The 16,549-nt window shown below is 40.8% G+C and overlaps 1 protein-coding gene across 11 annotated transcripts in view; it reads left to right on the forward strand.

The window, feature by feature from the left end:
* The window catches only part of RBPMS (RNA binding protein, mRNA processing factor), a 190,834-nt gene that overhangs the window by 143,006 nt on the left and 31,279 nt on the right, over window positions 1-16,549 (forward strand). Inside the window, exons 6-7 of one of the 11 annotated variants that reach the window (XM_035270237.3) lie at window positions 11,277-11,416; window positions 14,341-14,470. The exons of 8 other annotated variants lie outside the window; for them this stretch is intronic. In XM_035270237.3, the coding sequence (XP_035126128.1) occupies window positions 11,277-11,416; window positions 14,341-14,346 (146 nt within the window). In that variant the 3' untranslated portion in view covers window positions 14,347-14,470. Of the gene's footprint in view, window positions 1-11,276; window positions 11,740-14,340; window positions 14,514-16,549 lie in introns of those variants that run through there. 2 more of the 11 variants (XR_013525603.1, XM_054243821.2) reach the window with 2 other exon arrangements.

The following is a 16,549-nucleotide window of genomic DNA, read 5'->3' on the forward strand; positions in this document are numbered from 1 at the left end:
ATTTGAGTTAGGTTCCTCTAGAAATGTAATGTGAGTAGGCCAGGGCCGTAGGGTGAGCACATTGCAGGGGAAGACTTCCTGAAAATTGTAACTGTAAAGGTAAATCAAACCTTGATGCTTTTTCTTTTCTTGATTTCTGGGCTCTTGCAAAGTCCATAAATTGCATTATACTTAATATAAACACATTTTGTGATCTCATAACTGCATTAGCATGTTAATTTCTGCTGAGTGGGTTAGTAATCAAATAACCAGGTGGATAGACAAGAAAAGAGACTTTATAAGCAGATTATCTTGCTTTCAGCTGTTACCATTTTTAATGATGGTCTACTCATTTTTTAACTTTAACTTTTTGTTATGAATAATTTCAAGCATATAAAAAAGTAGAGGGATTTTTAGCATATGTTTTATTGTTTTTAAGTTTGTTTGTATCTGCATTCAACATGTTCCTTCTCATTTTCTCTCCTTATTTTGTGTGCAGTTTATTTGTTGTGGAACCCAGATTGTTTGCCCTGTAGTATGGAGGTTGGCATCTCTGTGGTTTTGTTTAGCATGGTTCTGTTTTTAAATTATCTACAAATTAGCAGTTAGTTATCTTTTATATATATATATTTTTTATCTCGGAAGAATATCTGGTAGTGTGTACTTCAGTCAGGAGGCACATCAGGATTAGTAGTCTCTCATTTTGTCATGTTTACAACCATTGATTGTCTCTATCGGATCTACCAATTGCCCATTTTTTTAATGTTTGTTTATTGTCCTTATATATTTGCCAAACAGCATATCCAAATTTTTATTTTCTTATTTTATAGACACCTGAAGCTTATGGAAATAAGTAGTTTTCCCCAAGATTACACAGCTATTCAGTACAATACTCAGCTCAATATGTATAAATCTTGCCTTAATCTCAGACATAACACCAATTTTCTTCTCTCACCACAGTCCCAAGTTATTGCCTATCTTCATTTTTGAATTACAGAAAGGCAGATATAAGTAAGGCAAGGTGAGATTAAAAGAAGGGAACTAAACAGTTAACATGGAAGACCCGGGCCGGGCGAGGTGGCTCAAGCCTGTAATCCCAGCACTTTGGGAGGCCGAGGCGGGTGGATCACGAGGTCAAGAGATCGAGACCATCCTGGTCAACATGGTGAAACCCCATCTCTACTAAAAATAAAAAAAATTAGCTGGGCATGGTGGTGTGTGCCTGTAATCCCAGCTACCCAGGAGGCGGAGGTTGCAGTGAGCTGAGATTGCACCATTGCACTCCAGCCTGGGGAACAAGAGTGAAACTCCGTCTTTAAAAAAAAAAAAAAAAAAAAAAAAAAAAAAGAAGACGACGACGACGACCCAAATGTGATTTCTAGAACATTCTGTAGTTTCTCCTCTCATACTGATTCTTTAGTGCTTAAAATTATCCAGCCATTGATAATCATTACTTAGTTCTACTAATTCATTGCCCAATCTTTTTCACTTTTGAAAATAAACATTTGATCACATCAGTAACTTTAGAATCTTAATTTCAAACTTTGCCAGTAAAACTACTTTTTTGTAGCGGCTTCTCCCATGCCCTTTAAAGACCATTATTAGCGCTGTTTATAAAAAGTACCAAAGCTGGGATCCTATTGGAATATTCCAAGTTTAGGTTATCATACCATTTTTGCTAGCACTTTATCAGTGGATATATTTATAAAAAAATTTAATCTAGATGTGTTTGATAAGCTGTCATTAAAATTATTTCAAGAATCACTATTATATTGTAAATGTTTCTCAAACTTAAGTTCTAAAATATCAATTTCATTTTTGGTAAATTGTTACTCAAATATTAGCAAAGTTTTTAATGTCATAATTTTGAGTAGGAGTTAAATTTAGGAATTAGCAGTCTCCTGCTTCAAGTTTAAATCAAAGTGAACTTTTAAAGGTCTAAAATATACTGGCCTCTCTCAAGACCTAGACTCAGATATCAACAAATGCCAAAAGAGATATGCAAACAGGAAACTGTGATTATTTTAAAAAATATTTTAAATCACATAATCATTTTTCCACTTGACCCCTCCTTCTTCCTCCTCCTCCTCCACAATAAAAAGAAACTACAGTAATCCTTTGGAAACTTTAGAAATCTTTCTGTTTTTCTTCCTCACATCTTCCTATTTATATATGTTAAGTGATACCTGATATGGCAAACACATGTAAATGATGTCCTTTCAAAGTTCACTGACTTCCTCTCTGAAGTCATCTAAAATTCTGAAGCCATTAAACAAACCATCAGATAAAAGTGTGAGACTTGAACCACAAGAACATTTTTTGCAGTTTCTGCAAGGAATTGTGTTACTACTTTAAAGTGAATCAGTAATGAGGTTTTAGTTCAGGAAAATAGAAACTGCTTGCAGGGGATCGTTGGTAGGTAACTTCCAGTACAGAGAAAGACATTTGATGTGGCATAGACCTAAGGCCAGCTAGGTTGCTGGTGTCAGGACGCACGGTGTAGAGCCCTCTGCAAGTTGCAGCTCCTCCAGCTGGCCTTCCTAGCCCTGACCAGTTACTCTGAGACTTCCCTGCCCTAAGCTGCTTCTCTTGAATTCTCCTCTGAATACCTACAGTGTGTGAAATAATTCCTCACCACTCATGAGAAATGTACTGATTTATTTAAAAGTATTTGATGTACTTAAATCCCAGATTAGTAGCAGTTACGGTAACAGATGTCCTTTTGATGAAAAGCCCCTCTTTTCTTTTCTTTGAGAGACAGAATTTTGCTCTTGTTGCCCAGGCTGGAGTGCAGTGGTGTGATCTCGGCTCACCACCACCTCTGCCTCCCGAGTTCAAGCTATTCTCCTGCCTTGGCCTTCCAAGTAGCTAGGATTACAGGCATTCACCACCACACCCAGCTAATTTCATATTTTTAATAGAGACGGGGTTTCTCCATGTTGGTCAGGCTGGTCTCGAACTCCTGACCTTAAGTGATCCGCCCACCTGGCCTCCCAAAGTTCTGGGAGTACAGGTGTGAGCCACCATGCCCAGCCGAAAAGCCATTTTTCATAGATGGAGATCCCCATAGTGACAACCCCTTTCATAGAGTTCACCTCCTTAGCACAGTTTGCAGGCCCTTCATGATCTGCGCCCCCACTCCTCACCCCCAGATCCCCAGCCACTAGGTGTCCTCAAAAGCCATGCCCCAACAATACTCAATTCTGGGAGTCCAAAGAGAGTTCATCATATATTCTTTTTGCCTTCAGGCTTTTTGCTTAGAGTGCCCATTCTCTGGCCATAAATTTATTCCCTTTACAAATTAGCTGCCTGTCCTTCAGAAGTCACCTTAACCATCTCTTCCTTCATAAAGCTTGTCTGGCTCTCCAAATGTAGGTTAATTGCTCCACCGTGTTGGTTGCTGCTGTAGAGCTGTGTTTATTCAGGCAGCAGAATAGATAATGACTACATTTATGTAGGACCATTGGTGGAAAGCAAGTTCCCCAAAGTGAAAACAATCCGCTGAGATAAAATTTTCAAGCACAGTTTTATTTTTCTGAAGGCTGGGAAGCCCTGAAGTTGGTTCTAGAAGCACACACGGCCTGGAGAAAAGTGATTCTGAATGTATATGGCTACCCCTTGATTTAGGTGAATTACATTCCAGTCAAAAGGAAGAACAGATTTGAAAATTTAATGGCAAGACTGACTTCATTCAGGAAATCATAACTAATTTTATCAAGCTAGGGGTGAGTTGACGGTGTGCAACAAATTTGGGAAGAAGGAAGAAGGAAATGGGAATCCTGGATTACAATTAGTAGTTTTCTTTAATTCAAAAGGTATTGGGAGCTATTGCAGATCTGGAAGAAAGAGAATTACATTATCAGAAAGAACTCAGAAATAGATTTTATAGGAGACGTGGCTTTGTTTTATGTATTTTCTTATCTAAAAAAAAACATGGTTAAAAATGCATCACCAAAAGTGCCAGGGTGATGATTCAGATAGTGCTCTGTAGCTCCATCCTAAAAAGGGCATGCTAGCCTGTTCTTCTGATACGTACTTATGAAATCTTCCCAGTGCTCTCTCCACCTCTGTTTATTTCCAGCACCATTTGCCCCTTTGGACCTGATTCTCATCTAAAGATATTCTGTTGTGGGAAGTAAATACACCCTGAGAAAAATAACTTTCTGACAAAACCTTGAAATGAGTTATTGTAAACCCTCAGAGAGGCTACCCATTCTATATTTGTAGCAGGATCAGAAGAATTACCAGAGGAGAAAGCCCTGGAAGCCAGTATGAGCATCCACACTCCGTGCCTTCCCCTAGCCCTAATCACACAGCTACCCTGGGAAGCCTTTTCTGGGGCCTCCCAGCCTCACTCTGGGTGGAGTTGTTCTTCTTTCCCTCAACTACCAGTTCCCCAGGTCTCTGAATTAAATTTTCCATTCTCATCTCTTTTCATCAATTCTCTTTAAAGATCCAGAGACAACTCTCCAGTTTCTATTCCCTAAGAGACATTTGTAAACTATTGTCTTGTCACCTACTAGCTGGCCCACAGCCATTGGTTACATACACAGCCCAATCTTTTCATAATTTACCACCCAAGCCCCACACTGTGTGTGCTGTGGGCTTCATGATCTGTTTACCAGACTGTTCCCAGCCCCAGCATCCTGTACTGGACCTCAGCACTGTGGGAGAAAAGGAAAACTTGGAGGGGATCCAGCATGAAAAAAGTGAAAGATTGGAAGAAGGAGTCTCTGTGAAAAGGATGAAGGAGCTGGGTAGGTTTAGCTCTGAGAAGAGATGGAGAATGAGACATATGTTGAGAGATTACAGTCAGCAGTCCCCTTTCTAGATTCATTTTCACCATAGTTATGATATCCATACAGATATTTTTAAAAGGGTAATCCTTGTTTGGTGGTGGACTCTGTGTGTGGAATGTCACATTGCTTTCAGAGAGGTACTAAGGTGCTCAAACAGCCTCTGCAATAGGATTTGGCTCCCTGTATTTTCTGTCTGTTGTCTGATCAGCCCTGAGATTTTACTGGGGAGAGAGGGGTGTGTGGCTGTTGCACGGGACACGTTGGATGGGGGAAAGTCCTGCAAGTTTGTTTGCCTGATGGGCTCCGGATGGGTAGCCGGCACGTACCTGTGACCATGGTGGGTCATTAGGTCTTACATAGTTCTGAGAGTTAGTAAAACCTGGGGTCAGTAGATAGTGCATGTTTGACCTTTGGGCATCTTCAGGAATGAGAAGTTCAATAATGAAGATAATAGCAGCTGTTACTCATCCAAGACATTTCTGTTAAAACACTTTATATTCATTATCTCATTTAATCTTCGTTAACACCCTGTTACATAAATACAATTATTACTCTCATTTTACAAAGAAGGAATTAAGCTTAGAGACTTTTAAATGTGCCTGTGGTCACATTTGGTAAGCTGTTCATGTGAGGTTTAAAGCCAAATCTGTCAGGTCCCAGAGCCCAAGGTGGGTTTTTTTGGTTGGTTTTAGCAGCGTTATTGAGATAAAATTCACATACCATATAATTCATCATTTAAAGTTACAACTTTTTTATTTTTTGTATGTTATTTTTTAAAATTGTGGTAAGGCCCAGCATAGTGGTTCATGCCTATAATCCCAGCACTTTGGGAGGCCAAGGTGAGTGGCTCACCTGAGGTCAGGGGTTCGAAACCAGCCTGGCCAACATGGTGAAGCCCCATCTCTACTTAAAAAAAAATTAAAGATTACCCAAATATTGTGGTGTGCCCCTGTAATCCCAGCTACTCAGAAGGCTGAGCAGGAGAATCACTTGAACCTGGATGGCGGAGGTTGCAATGAGCCAAGATTGTGCCACCGCACTTCAGCCTGGGTGACAGAGTGTGATTCCATCTCAAGAAAAGAAAATTGTGGTAAAATATATATGACATAAACCTGCCATTTTTTTAGTGTACAGTTCAGTTACATCCACAGTGTTTTGCATCCATTACCCTTTTTCCAAAACTTAATTTCATCATCTCAAAAACTATAACCATTAAGCTGTAACTCCCCATTCCCTCCTTTCCTAGTCCCCTGGTAGCCGAAAATCTACTGTGAATTTGCCTATTCTAGATACATCATATAAGTGGAATCATACAGTATTTGTCCTTTTGTGTCTGGCTTCTTTCCCTTAGCATAATGTCATCAAAGTTCATCCATGTTGTAGCATATGTTAAAACTTCATCCCTTTTTATGGCTGAATGATGACCTATTGTGTGGATACACTACATTTTGTTTGTTCATTCATCTATTGATGGACACTTGAGTTGTTTCCACCATTTACCTATTGCACAGAGCCCAAGTTTTAACTAGCATGTATATTACAACATAACTAGGGAACCACCCCAGAACGGGATCTCCCGATTTCAAGCTTGGGCATCAACCATGTTTCAGAGAACCAGTAGGCTTAGTATTGAGAGTCAGGCTGACTTGAGTTTTGAAATACAAGTCTGTCCACATTAATTTTGGGACCTGGGTCAAGTTTTTTAACTTCTCTGACTCTGGGTTTCTCGGTCTCCACTATCCAGAGGTAATCACAATAATACGTTTGAATATGTGTTATATCATGGGAAGTTTTCTAAATCCTTTATCTTCTCAGTTATCATGACAGCCTATGAGAACAGGTACTACTACTACTTTCCTTCCTTCTCCTCCTCCTCCTCCCCATTCAGTGAGGAAATTTGGCCGAGGTCATATAGCTGGTAAGTGGCAGACCAGGGACTTCAAATCTAGATCTACCTACCAGTTATACTGATCCTTCATGCAAAGCATGTGTACGTGTATGGGCTTGTATTATATATATATTTTTTCACTTGTTTGTGCACCTTCTTCCATCTTTATAGGTAGGTCTTTTATGTTGCTATTTTCAGTGGCTATAATGGACCATATTTAGTCCTTAGATTTGAACATTAAGATATTTCCCCTCTGCTAAAATTTTTTTTTTATTTTGAGATGGAGTCTCTTGTTACCCAGGCTGGAGTGCATTGGTGTGATCTCGGCTCATTGCAACTCCCGAGGAGTCAAGCGATTCTCCTGCCTCAGCCTCCTGAGTAGCTGGGATTACAGGCATATACCACCACGCCCAGCTAATTTTTGTATTTTTAGTAGAGACAAGGTTTCACCACGTTGCTCAGGCTAGTCTCGAACTCCTGACCTCGTGATCTACCCATCTTGGCCTCCCAAAGTGCTGGGATTACAGGTGTGAGCCACTGTGCCTGGCCTCCCCTCCACTAATTAAAAAAAACCTTTATCATCCTTATAATACTTAACCAGCAGTAGATTCTAGATTTGTTAGGGTACCTTGCCTGCACTGGGATGGCTTGGACACCTTCATTCTAAAATTTTCTGAAGCTTTAGGGAGGAAAGGAACCCCAGAAACTCCTTGGTTCCTGTGTAGGATCACCCACCAAGATCTGAAGTCATGCCAGAGTCAACCAGCCTTCTGCTGACCCTCATGCCCAGATTTCCCTGGTTTTGCATCAGTGCAATTGAAAAAAAGATTCAGACTGACAGGAAACTTTTTAGTGTTTGAAGGTAATCTGCTCATCCCAGACCACTGATCCTCATGAAATGTAATTACTTACTATTCCCCAGAATGAAGAAGCTCAATTAGTCTAAACTCTTGCACTTTTCTTTTCTTTTTAAAAGACAGGGTTTCACCATGTTGGCCAGGCTGGTCTTGAACTCCTGACCTCAGGTGATCCGCCTGCCTCGCCTCCCAAAGTGCTGAGATTACAGGCATGAGCCACCACGCCCAGCCTCTTGCAGTTTTCTTTTGGTATTTCAGTACTTGTAACCAAGTTGGGATGCCCTGTTCTCCTAAATAAACTCTGTCATACACTTCCCAAGAATGAGTACAATTTTTAGGAATGAGAGGGCAGACGGTGGGGGTGGGGGTGGGGGTGGGGGGGTTGGGGGGGAGTTGTTTACATTAGCATTTGCCAGGTTTTCACTGTTTATCTTACTGGAAAGTCAACAGTGACTGTTAACCTCCTACCTAATTAAAATCTGGACTTTGTTATGGTTGTTCTTAAATTTGTGGTTAAATCTTTCTGATTTTTAGAAGGCAAAGAGATGGAGAGTAAAAGGAAGATAAAATATGGCCATTCAGGAGACTGAGGTAAATGGACACCTGGAGTTGCTTGTTGTAAATTGGCAGGTTCATTGCAGCTGGTGGAATGGATGATAAGGGAAGTGTGTCGATCAGAGTCTCCTAAGGTACTTAGTTTTGTTTAATAAAGTTAAGTAGACCTTTTGAGCAGACCACATTCCGTTGGTGAAGCTGGAGGGCTGTGAGATTTCTTTTTAAGAAAGCCTTCTGCTCTTAAATGAAGAGCATTGTTCTCATTTTAAAAATAAGTACGTGAACATCAATATAATTAACAAAGCTCTATCTTGTATGATCATTAATTTACTCTTAGTAAAAAAGAACTGAACAGTATGTCTGAGGCACAAAGAATGAGGAAGAAACAGTTAAACATGAGAAGTGGCTGAGGGCATACATTCCAAAGCACCACTCCCTGCCACGTCCCTCTGGTAGGTATGACCCCAGATCATCTGATGAATCGAGGGATTGTTTTTGTACTGAGGATAGATTTCCTATAGCAGAGACAACATTGTTTATACCCGCAGATTGTATTCCTTACCTTTTTTCCTATATTGATGTCAGTTATTAATGTTCTTGTTGTTTGACACTATGCACTTATTATATGCATGTCAAATTCACATACACTTTTTATAATGAACTAGGTGATTGTTCTAATTTTTATCTGAGGAATCTGAGGCTGGCAGAGATTAGGTAAGTTATCCAGTGTTGCACAGCTAGTAACATTTTCAGCTATAGGACTTAAAGGAGAGAAACAGCGGTTTAAATTTCAGGTGAAACTTACTGAGTCACCTTTCACCACCATACACATGCATTCTAGAATAACCTCATCTGTAATACTGATAAAAGAAGGTCATTTGTTATTTTTCTGTCCATACCCTTTTCAGTGACCATCTCTTCACTTTTTAGTTAACAGGTCTTTGGGCACTAGGAATTACCTGTAGATAATCAGGTCCTTCTGTGACTCAGCATTACTGCCCCAAATCTGGGCTGGAAAAATAAATGATTATGATATTCAACCAGCATTTGCCTCACAGCAGGTGCTTAGTAAGTGTTTGTGGAAGACAAACACTTGTTAACCAAGATGAGTTAGTGTGAGAGACAGTAGCCCTGATAAAATTGACATTTTGGATCTTGTGGGCTTTATTTATTCATGCTGGTCATAACTTCACTTAAGAGTTAGCCTCATTTTGTTATTTGTAACTGGAAACTGCCCAATTATTTCATCCATCTTGTAGCTTCGTGGCTTAACACTCTCAGAAAACATTTTTTATTCACTGTGATTATAGACTATGCAGGGGTATTATCCTTCAGTGGCAAAGTGGAACCTAGGTTGCCTCTGAGGTGAAGGAAAGCACCTCTCAGACAACACCAGATGTTTCTGGAAGTTCGGTTTTGATTTGCACTCGATTTAATCCAAGCTACCAGATTTATAAAACATGAATGAGTCAACGTAGGAGAGTTTGGAAAAGGAGGGCACATTTGAGATTTCCATGCTTTATTGCTAGCATCTTTGTTAGCCATGGAGAGACAGTTCTGGGTCCATGGGTGGCTTTGCTTCTGTAGGTTTTTCTTGTTTCACAGTAATTGGCAGTAGAAGACTTTTCATAACTAAGTGATTGATCTAGCCTCCCTTAAAGAGATGATCAAATTCCTTGGCACAGAGAAATGTTTAGCAGCCTTCTTCATATCCATTGCCATTGTAGTGCCTGATACATCTGGTACTAGTGAATAAGTACTGATTACTCAAAGAAGTGTAGAACAGATGCTATGGAATTTCTCTTCAGGACTGATAACAGTATAATTTTTGCCTGTATACAAATCGGGGTTTTTTTCCCCCCACCAGAACACCAGGTTAAATTATTTCAAGTTTATAAAAATTGTTTTGGCCAGGTACGGTAGTTCATGCCTCTAATCCCAGCACTTTGGGAGGCCAGGGCAGGTGAATCACAAGGTCAGGAGTTCAAGAGCAGTCTGGCCAACATGGTAAAATCCCGTCTCTACTAAAAATACAAAAAAAAAGGTGGGCATGGTGGCGGGCACCTGTAATCCCAGCTACTCGGGAGACTGAGGCAGGAGAATCACTTGAACCCAGGAGGCAGAGGTTGCAATAAGCTGAGATCACGCTACTGCACTCCAGCCTGGGGATAGTGTGAGACTCCATCTCAAAAAAAAAAAAGTTTGTTTTTAGCCTAAACTTAAAATTTTCATTCTGTCTTCTGAGGAACATAGAAAGTCAGTTTGGAGGCAGTAATGCCTTGTCAAGAATGTAGACTCTGGAAAGAGATTCTTTAGATTTGTATCCCTCTACCTATAAACTGTATGACCTTGGACAAGTCACTAAAACTCTCCAAGCATCATTCTTCATCTTCATCTGAGCAAGGTGGAAATATTAGTATCTTGTTCAAAGGGACTAAGGGGAGATTGAGACATTATGCATGTGAAGGGTACTATACACATTTGTTCTGGTCTCCAGGGATATATTAACATAATTTTAAAACAGAATTTCAGTCATTGATGTTTTTGACATTCCCTGTGGATAGAGCAAGGGCAAGTAGCCGACGGCTAGCCAGTGAGCATAGATGGGGAACCAGAAGAAAGGGGGTAAAGTTGCTGAATTCTAGAGCAGGAGAAGACCTTGGGTAAGAGGGGGAGCTCAGTTCAGACACACAACTTCATTCTGAAAATCCTCACATGGCGCATAGACCAATTTGCTTATTGTGTGTGTCTAGATTTGTGTTATTTGTGCTAGGAAGTATATTTTGGGGTTCTGATTCATCAGTTTTTGTTTGTTTTTTTTTTTTTTTTGAGATGGAGTTTCACTCTTGTTACCCAGGCTGGAGTGCAATGGCACGATCTCGGCTCACCGCAACCTCCGCTTCCTGGGTTCAGGCAATTCTCCTGCCTCAGCCTCCTGAGAGGCTGGGATTACAGGCACGCGCCACCATGCCCAGCTAATTTTTTGTATTTTTAGTAGAGACGTGGTTTCATCGTGTTGACCAGGATGGTCTCAATCTCTTGACCTCGTGATCCACCCACCTTGGCCTCCCAAAGTGCTGGGATTACAGGCGTGAGCCACCACACCCGGCCTGATTAATCAGTTTCTAGGTTAATGCCAATCTTTTTAAAACTGATAACTATGATAAATTGTTAGTTTCTGCCTGTTTTCTTTTTCAGGGAATGGAACCTTTGCAGATTTAAGAAAATTGACATTTTTGGACCAGCCACAGTGGCTCGTGCCTGTAACCTCAGCACTTTGGGAGACTGAGGCAGGTGGATCACGAAGTCAGGAGATCAAAACCAGCCTGGCCAACATGGTGAAACCCCGTCTCTACTAAAAATACAAAAAAATTAGCTGGATGTGGTTGTGCACACCTGTAATCCCAGCTACTCGGGAGGTTGAGGCAGGAGAATTGCTTGAACCCAAGAGGCAGAGATTACAGTGAGCTGAGATCGTGCCACTGCACTACAGCCTGGGTGACAGTGTGAGACTCTGTCTCAAAAAAAGAAAACTGACATTTTCTTGAAAGTCAAGGAAATGTGTTAAACTGTCATCCATTGGGTGGATTATATAATTCTCAAGTTTATATCCTCTTGCTAGTTGTAAGTTACTTGGAGACACTTTGTAATATCAGTTAATTTTAAGGAACTTTTCTCACTCTTTTTTTTTTTTTTTTTTTTTTGTTTTTTGAGACGGAGTTTCACTCTTTTTGCCCAGGCTGGAGTGCAATGGCGCGGTCTCGGCTTACCACAACCTCCGTCTCCCAGGTTCAAACGATTCTCCTGCCTTGGTCTCCAGAGTAGCTGGGATTATAGGCATGTGCCATGTTGCCCAGCTAATTTTTTATTTTTAGTAGAGATGGGGTTTCCTCATCTTGGTCCGGCTGGTCTCAAACTGCTGACCTCAGGTGATCCACCCTCCTTGGCCTCCCAAAGTGCTGGGATTACAGGCATGAACCACTGCACCTGGCCAGGAACTTTTCTTGAATATTTTCTGTGTGCCAGACATAGGTGCTAAGGATAGGTGATTATAGTTTTGTGAATGACTTTGACACAGAAAAAGGTTATTTTTCATATAAGCAGTAGTTGCAGTATTCAGGGTACACCTAGGCTGTTTTAGGAGGTATAAGAAAGGATATCTGGTCTACACTAGATTTTCAAGAGAGGTGTGTGTCTTCATGAAGACTCTTTAAGATGGCACCTGTCCCAGTAAGAGTCCCAACCAAGAAATCGAAAGTTCATAAAATCAGCTGCATTAACAGAGAAATCTACATTAAAAGTATAGACTTTAATAACATTTTATTTTTTAGATACAGGGTGTCACTATGTTTGTCTAGGCTGGCCTTGAACTCCTGGCCTCAAGTGATCCTCCCACCTCAGCCTCTGGGGTAGCTGGGATTACAAGCATGTGCCCTGTTTTGTTTTTAAGGATGATTCCTAGTATTGATATATTAAAAATTGGTACAAATATTACTTACTACTTTTGGGATTATACATTCAAACAGCCCAGTTAGGTGTATTGAGGTCCTTAAAAATTTTCATTTCTGAAAGCTTGGCAAGGTTACCTGGAAGGCTGAGGAGAGAGAATCACATGAACCCAGGAGTTGAGGCTGTAGAGTGTGCACTCATGATCACACCTGTGAACAGCTGCTGTACTGCAGCCTGGGCAACATAGCGAGCCTTGTCTCTAAAATCAATCAATAACTAATGAATGAACGTCTGCTGTATAACATGCACTATGCTAGGTACTGGAGATAGAGCAGTAAGCACAGCAGACACAGGCCCTGCACTGTCTCAAAAGAGATCATCTCTTTTTATGGATAGAGATGTACCCAAGCAGGAATTTCGTTAAAAAGACACCTATGCCTCGCCTTACTGCCATAACCATCCTTCGCCCTTGCTACCTTCCCCTCACCAAATAACAGGTGTATGCCAGAAGAGGTGTGTGAGTGACAAATAAGAGTTTTACTGAAACAGTTTTGTTTATAATTTTTTATTTAAAAAGAAGTTAATTTTCAGCTCAATCATAGATTCAAGTTGCCCTGAAGATGTAGTTCCTAAAACACCTTTTTTATGTTAGAAGAAATTTATTTTTCTTCCTTTTCTACTCTTTGTAATATTGTTAGTGAGGTACAAGTTGTTGATATTTTTCATGTATCATCTCCATTTTCTAAACTTGCACTTTTTCAAGTCTTCTTTCACCCTTACTCAGTGCCCTCACACGTACAGCATGTCTCCTAACTAGTTTTTATAGCACTTGTGTCAAAACTATCTCATGGGTATGGTATGCTTTTCTTTGTATTATAGATTTAAAAAATAAATTTAAATACTTATTATAGGAATGGTGGTACATACCGGGAGTCCCAGCTACTTAGGAGATTGAAGGAGAAACACTTGAGCTCAGGAGTTTGAGGACAACCTGGGCAATATAGCAAGATCCATCTCTTTTAAAAAGAGAGATATATGTATGTATGTATGTATTTATTTATGTATGTCACCATGACATAGAGAAGCAGATCAGAATTTTTATGTTTTCAAAATAACCCCTGTGCTGTTCATTTACCCTGAAGGTAGTGTTTCTTTTTTGTTTATACAGATACCTGAACCTGTCTTTTCTAACTTGTTAAGAAGTAAAGCATTATAGTTTTTGGGGAAGGTGTTTGTTAGCTGGGCAAAACCATCACATCACAGTAGATTCACGGGCAATGTAGCGGTTAAAAGCATGGGCCCTAGAGCCATATTGCTTATATGCACATCATGGCCTTACCCCTCTTAGCTGCACAGCCTTGGGCTTGTAAGTCTCTCCAAGCCCTTAGCATCTTTCATTTTTGAGGTGGAGATGATCATAGCTATACATACCTCATAAGAATATTCTCGAAATTAAAGAAGTTAACGTCTGTGAAGTATTTTTCACAAAGCATATACTGTATAAACATCCTTATTATCATTTGACATGGGATAGTGCCAGAGATGAGCCACACAATCATCCTCATGTATAATACCAAAGCCCCGTATAATCTAAATTATCTACCACAGAAAAGGTGGTCTGGGACAACAAAAGAGGACAGACAGCATGTTTTCACACTAGAAAAAGTGGGGCGTGTGTGTAAAAGGAAGGGCACAGTCATTAAGGAAGCTTACCCAGGTCTCTAGCAGAGTGGGACTGAGCAGATTTTCTTGTGGTGTTAATATGGTGTAAAACCATTAGTTTCTGAAAATATCGCTCCTGTTAAACTTCCAGACTTGATTGCAGTTGTCAAGAAATCCAGGCTCACACTGAGGCTGGCGGACACTTTGAATCTTCAGTCTGTGAATGCCTGGGAATTGACTTGCCTGGGGAAACTCTGGGTAACCCTCATCCCAGCAGCTGCAGGTCATGGGAAGGAAGAGGAATGAAAATGTTCCATGTGATGGGTAAGAGTAGGTAACAGTAGTGGCTTAAGTTCCCAGAGGAACAGTTTTCTTCCTGCTCATGCTCAAGATTCCCTTCACACCTCTCAGAGAGCAGATACTAGATTGCATTGCTTGGTTTCTTTGCCTCGGAGACCTGGTTAGTAAAGGAAGAAAACAACAATCAGAGCAGTGACTGGTCAGAAGAACAGCAGAAGATCACTAAATGGAGAGAAGGTGACTCTGGGCCAGTTGAATCAAGACCAGCTTGCTTTTGGAATTTCCTTGGCATACTTACTTTGGGATCTGTTTTGGATCTTGTTACTTCTGTAGTATGTTATTAGAGAAATAGTAGAGTGGGGAGACAGCGGAAGTTAAAGTCATTCCAGCTGAGAACCTGCATTTGGGTAGTAGAAGTAGGGGTGAGAATGAGAAAGACTTAGAGAAGATGTCTTTATCATCAATAAATGGAGATCCTGAACATGGAGAGGCAGTGAAGTGCAGAGTGAAGGGTCTGGGCTCATGATCTCGATGGATTTGCATTCTGGCTCTATGACATGCTGTGAGTCATTGGATATTTAACCTTGCTGTGTCTCAGCTTTCTCTTAAGGTAAAAGGGGCTCCTGCTAATGTCTCCATGAAGATCACTGGTGCACAGAATGTGCTCAGTAGACATGAGCCCCTACTGTCGTTACTGCTGCCATCATCACTATTATTATCATCTTTGTCATCCTTATTGTTATAGGACTTAGCAATTGTTTGGACATGGGAAGTGATGGGAGCTTTAGCCTGAGTAAAAGGGGTAAAGAAAAATGTTGGAGGTAAGAAGAGGAATTGGTTTATGAATGACAGTAAGTGCACTTCTCAATGAGTTGAGTTTGATGAGTTTAGGGTGTTTACGTTGGAGCAGAAATCAAAGCTATATGCTTATGAATTGTCCTGAATAGAATTAATAGTTGAAACAATGGAAATGACCAAGGTCCATGATAGAGACACAAGTAGTGGAGAGCTGAGCCAAGACTTGATTGCTCCTCACGTGTGCGGCACATGGTACAGTTGGTTCCCTGTACAAAACACAAAAGTTGCCATGGTAACTAGTGCTGGGTGGTGGAAAACACTTCCTTTGAGATTTTTACCCCATCTTTTTTTTTTTTTTTTTTTTTTTTTTGAGGCAGAGTCTTGCTCTGTTGCCAGGCGCCAGGCTGGAGTGCAGTGGCGCGATCTCGGCTCACTGCAACCTCCACCTCCTGGGTTCAAGCAATTCTCCTGCCTCAGCCTCCCAAGTAGCTACAGGTGCTCGCCACCACACCCAGCTAATTTTTATATTACTTTTTAGTAGAGACAGGGTTTCACCATGTTGGCCAGAATGGTTTCAATCTCTTGACCTCGTGATCTGCCCACTACAGGCGTGAGCCACTGTGCCCAGCATTCTTTAAATTTTTATTTACTTATTTATTTTTTGAGATGGAGTCATACTCTGTTGCCTAGGCTTGAGTGCAATGCAATCTTGGTTTACTGCAGCCTTCACCTCCCCAGTTCAAGTGATTCTCCTGCCTCAGCCTCCTGAGTAGCTGGGATTACAGACCCCTACCACTATGCCTGGCTAATTTTTTTGTCTTTAGTAGAGATGGGGTCTTGCCTTGTTGGTCAGGCTGTTCTTGAACTCCTGACCTCAAGTGATCTACCCACCTCGGCCTCCCAAAGTGCCGGGATTATAGGCATGAGCCACCACGCCTGGCAACACTCAATCTTTTCATTAGCTTCTTTCATAAAAATCTTTATTTACATTTTCTTCTTGGTTAGCCAGTGAATGTGTTTGATATTCTGTGGGAACTATATTATATTAGTTCCCTAGGGCTGCCACAATAAATTACCAGAAACTGGGTGTCTTCAACGGACAGAAATCTGTTCTCTCACAGTTTAGTAGACCAGAAATTGGAACTCATGGGGTCAGCTGTGTTGGATCCTCTCAGGCATTCCTTGGCTGGTAGACATACCATTTCGGTCCCTGCCTTTGTCTCAAGATCCCTAAGTACATCTGCAAGACCCTTTTTCCAAAA

Source organism: Callithrix jacchus, chromosome 13 (genome assembly GCF_049354715.1).
Source record: "Callithrix jacchus isolate 240 chromosome 13, calJac240_pri, whole genome shotgun sequence".
Taxonomy (NCBI): Eukaryota; Metazoa; Chordata; class Mammalia; order Primates; family Cebidae; genus Callithrix; species Callithrix jacchus.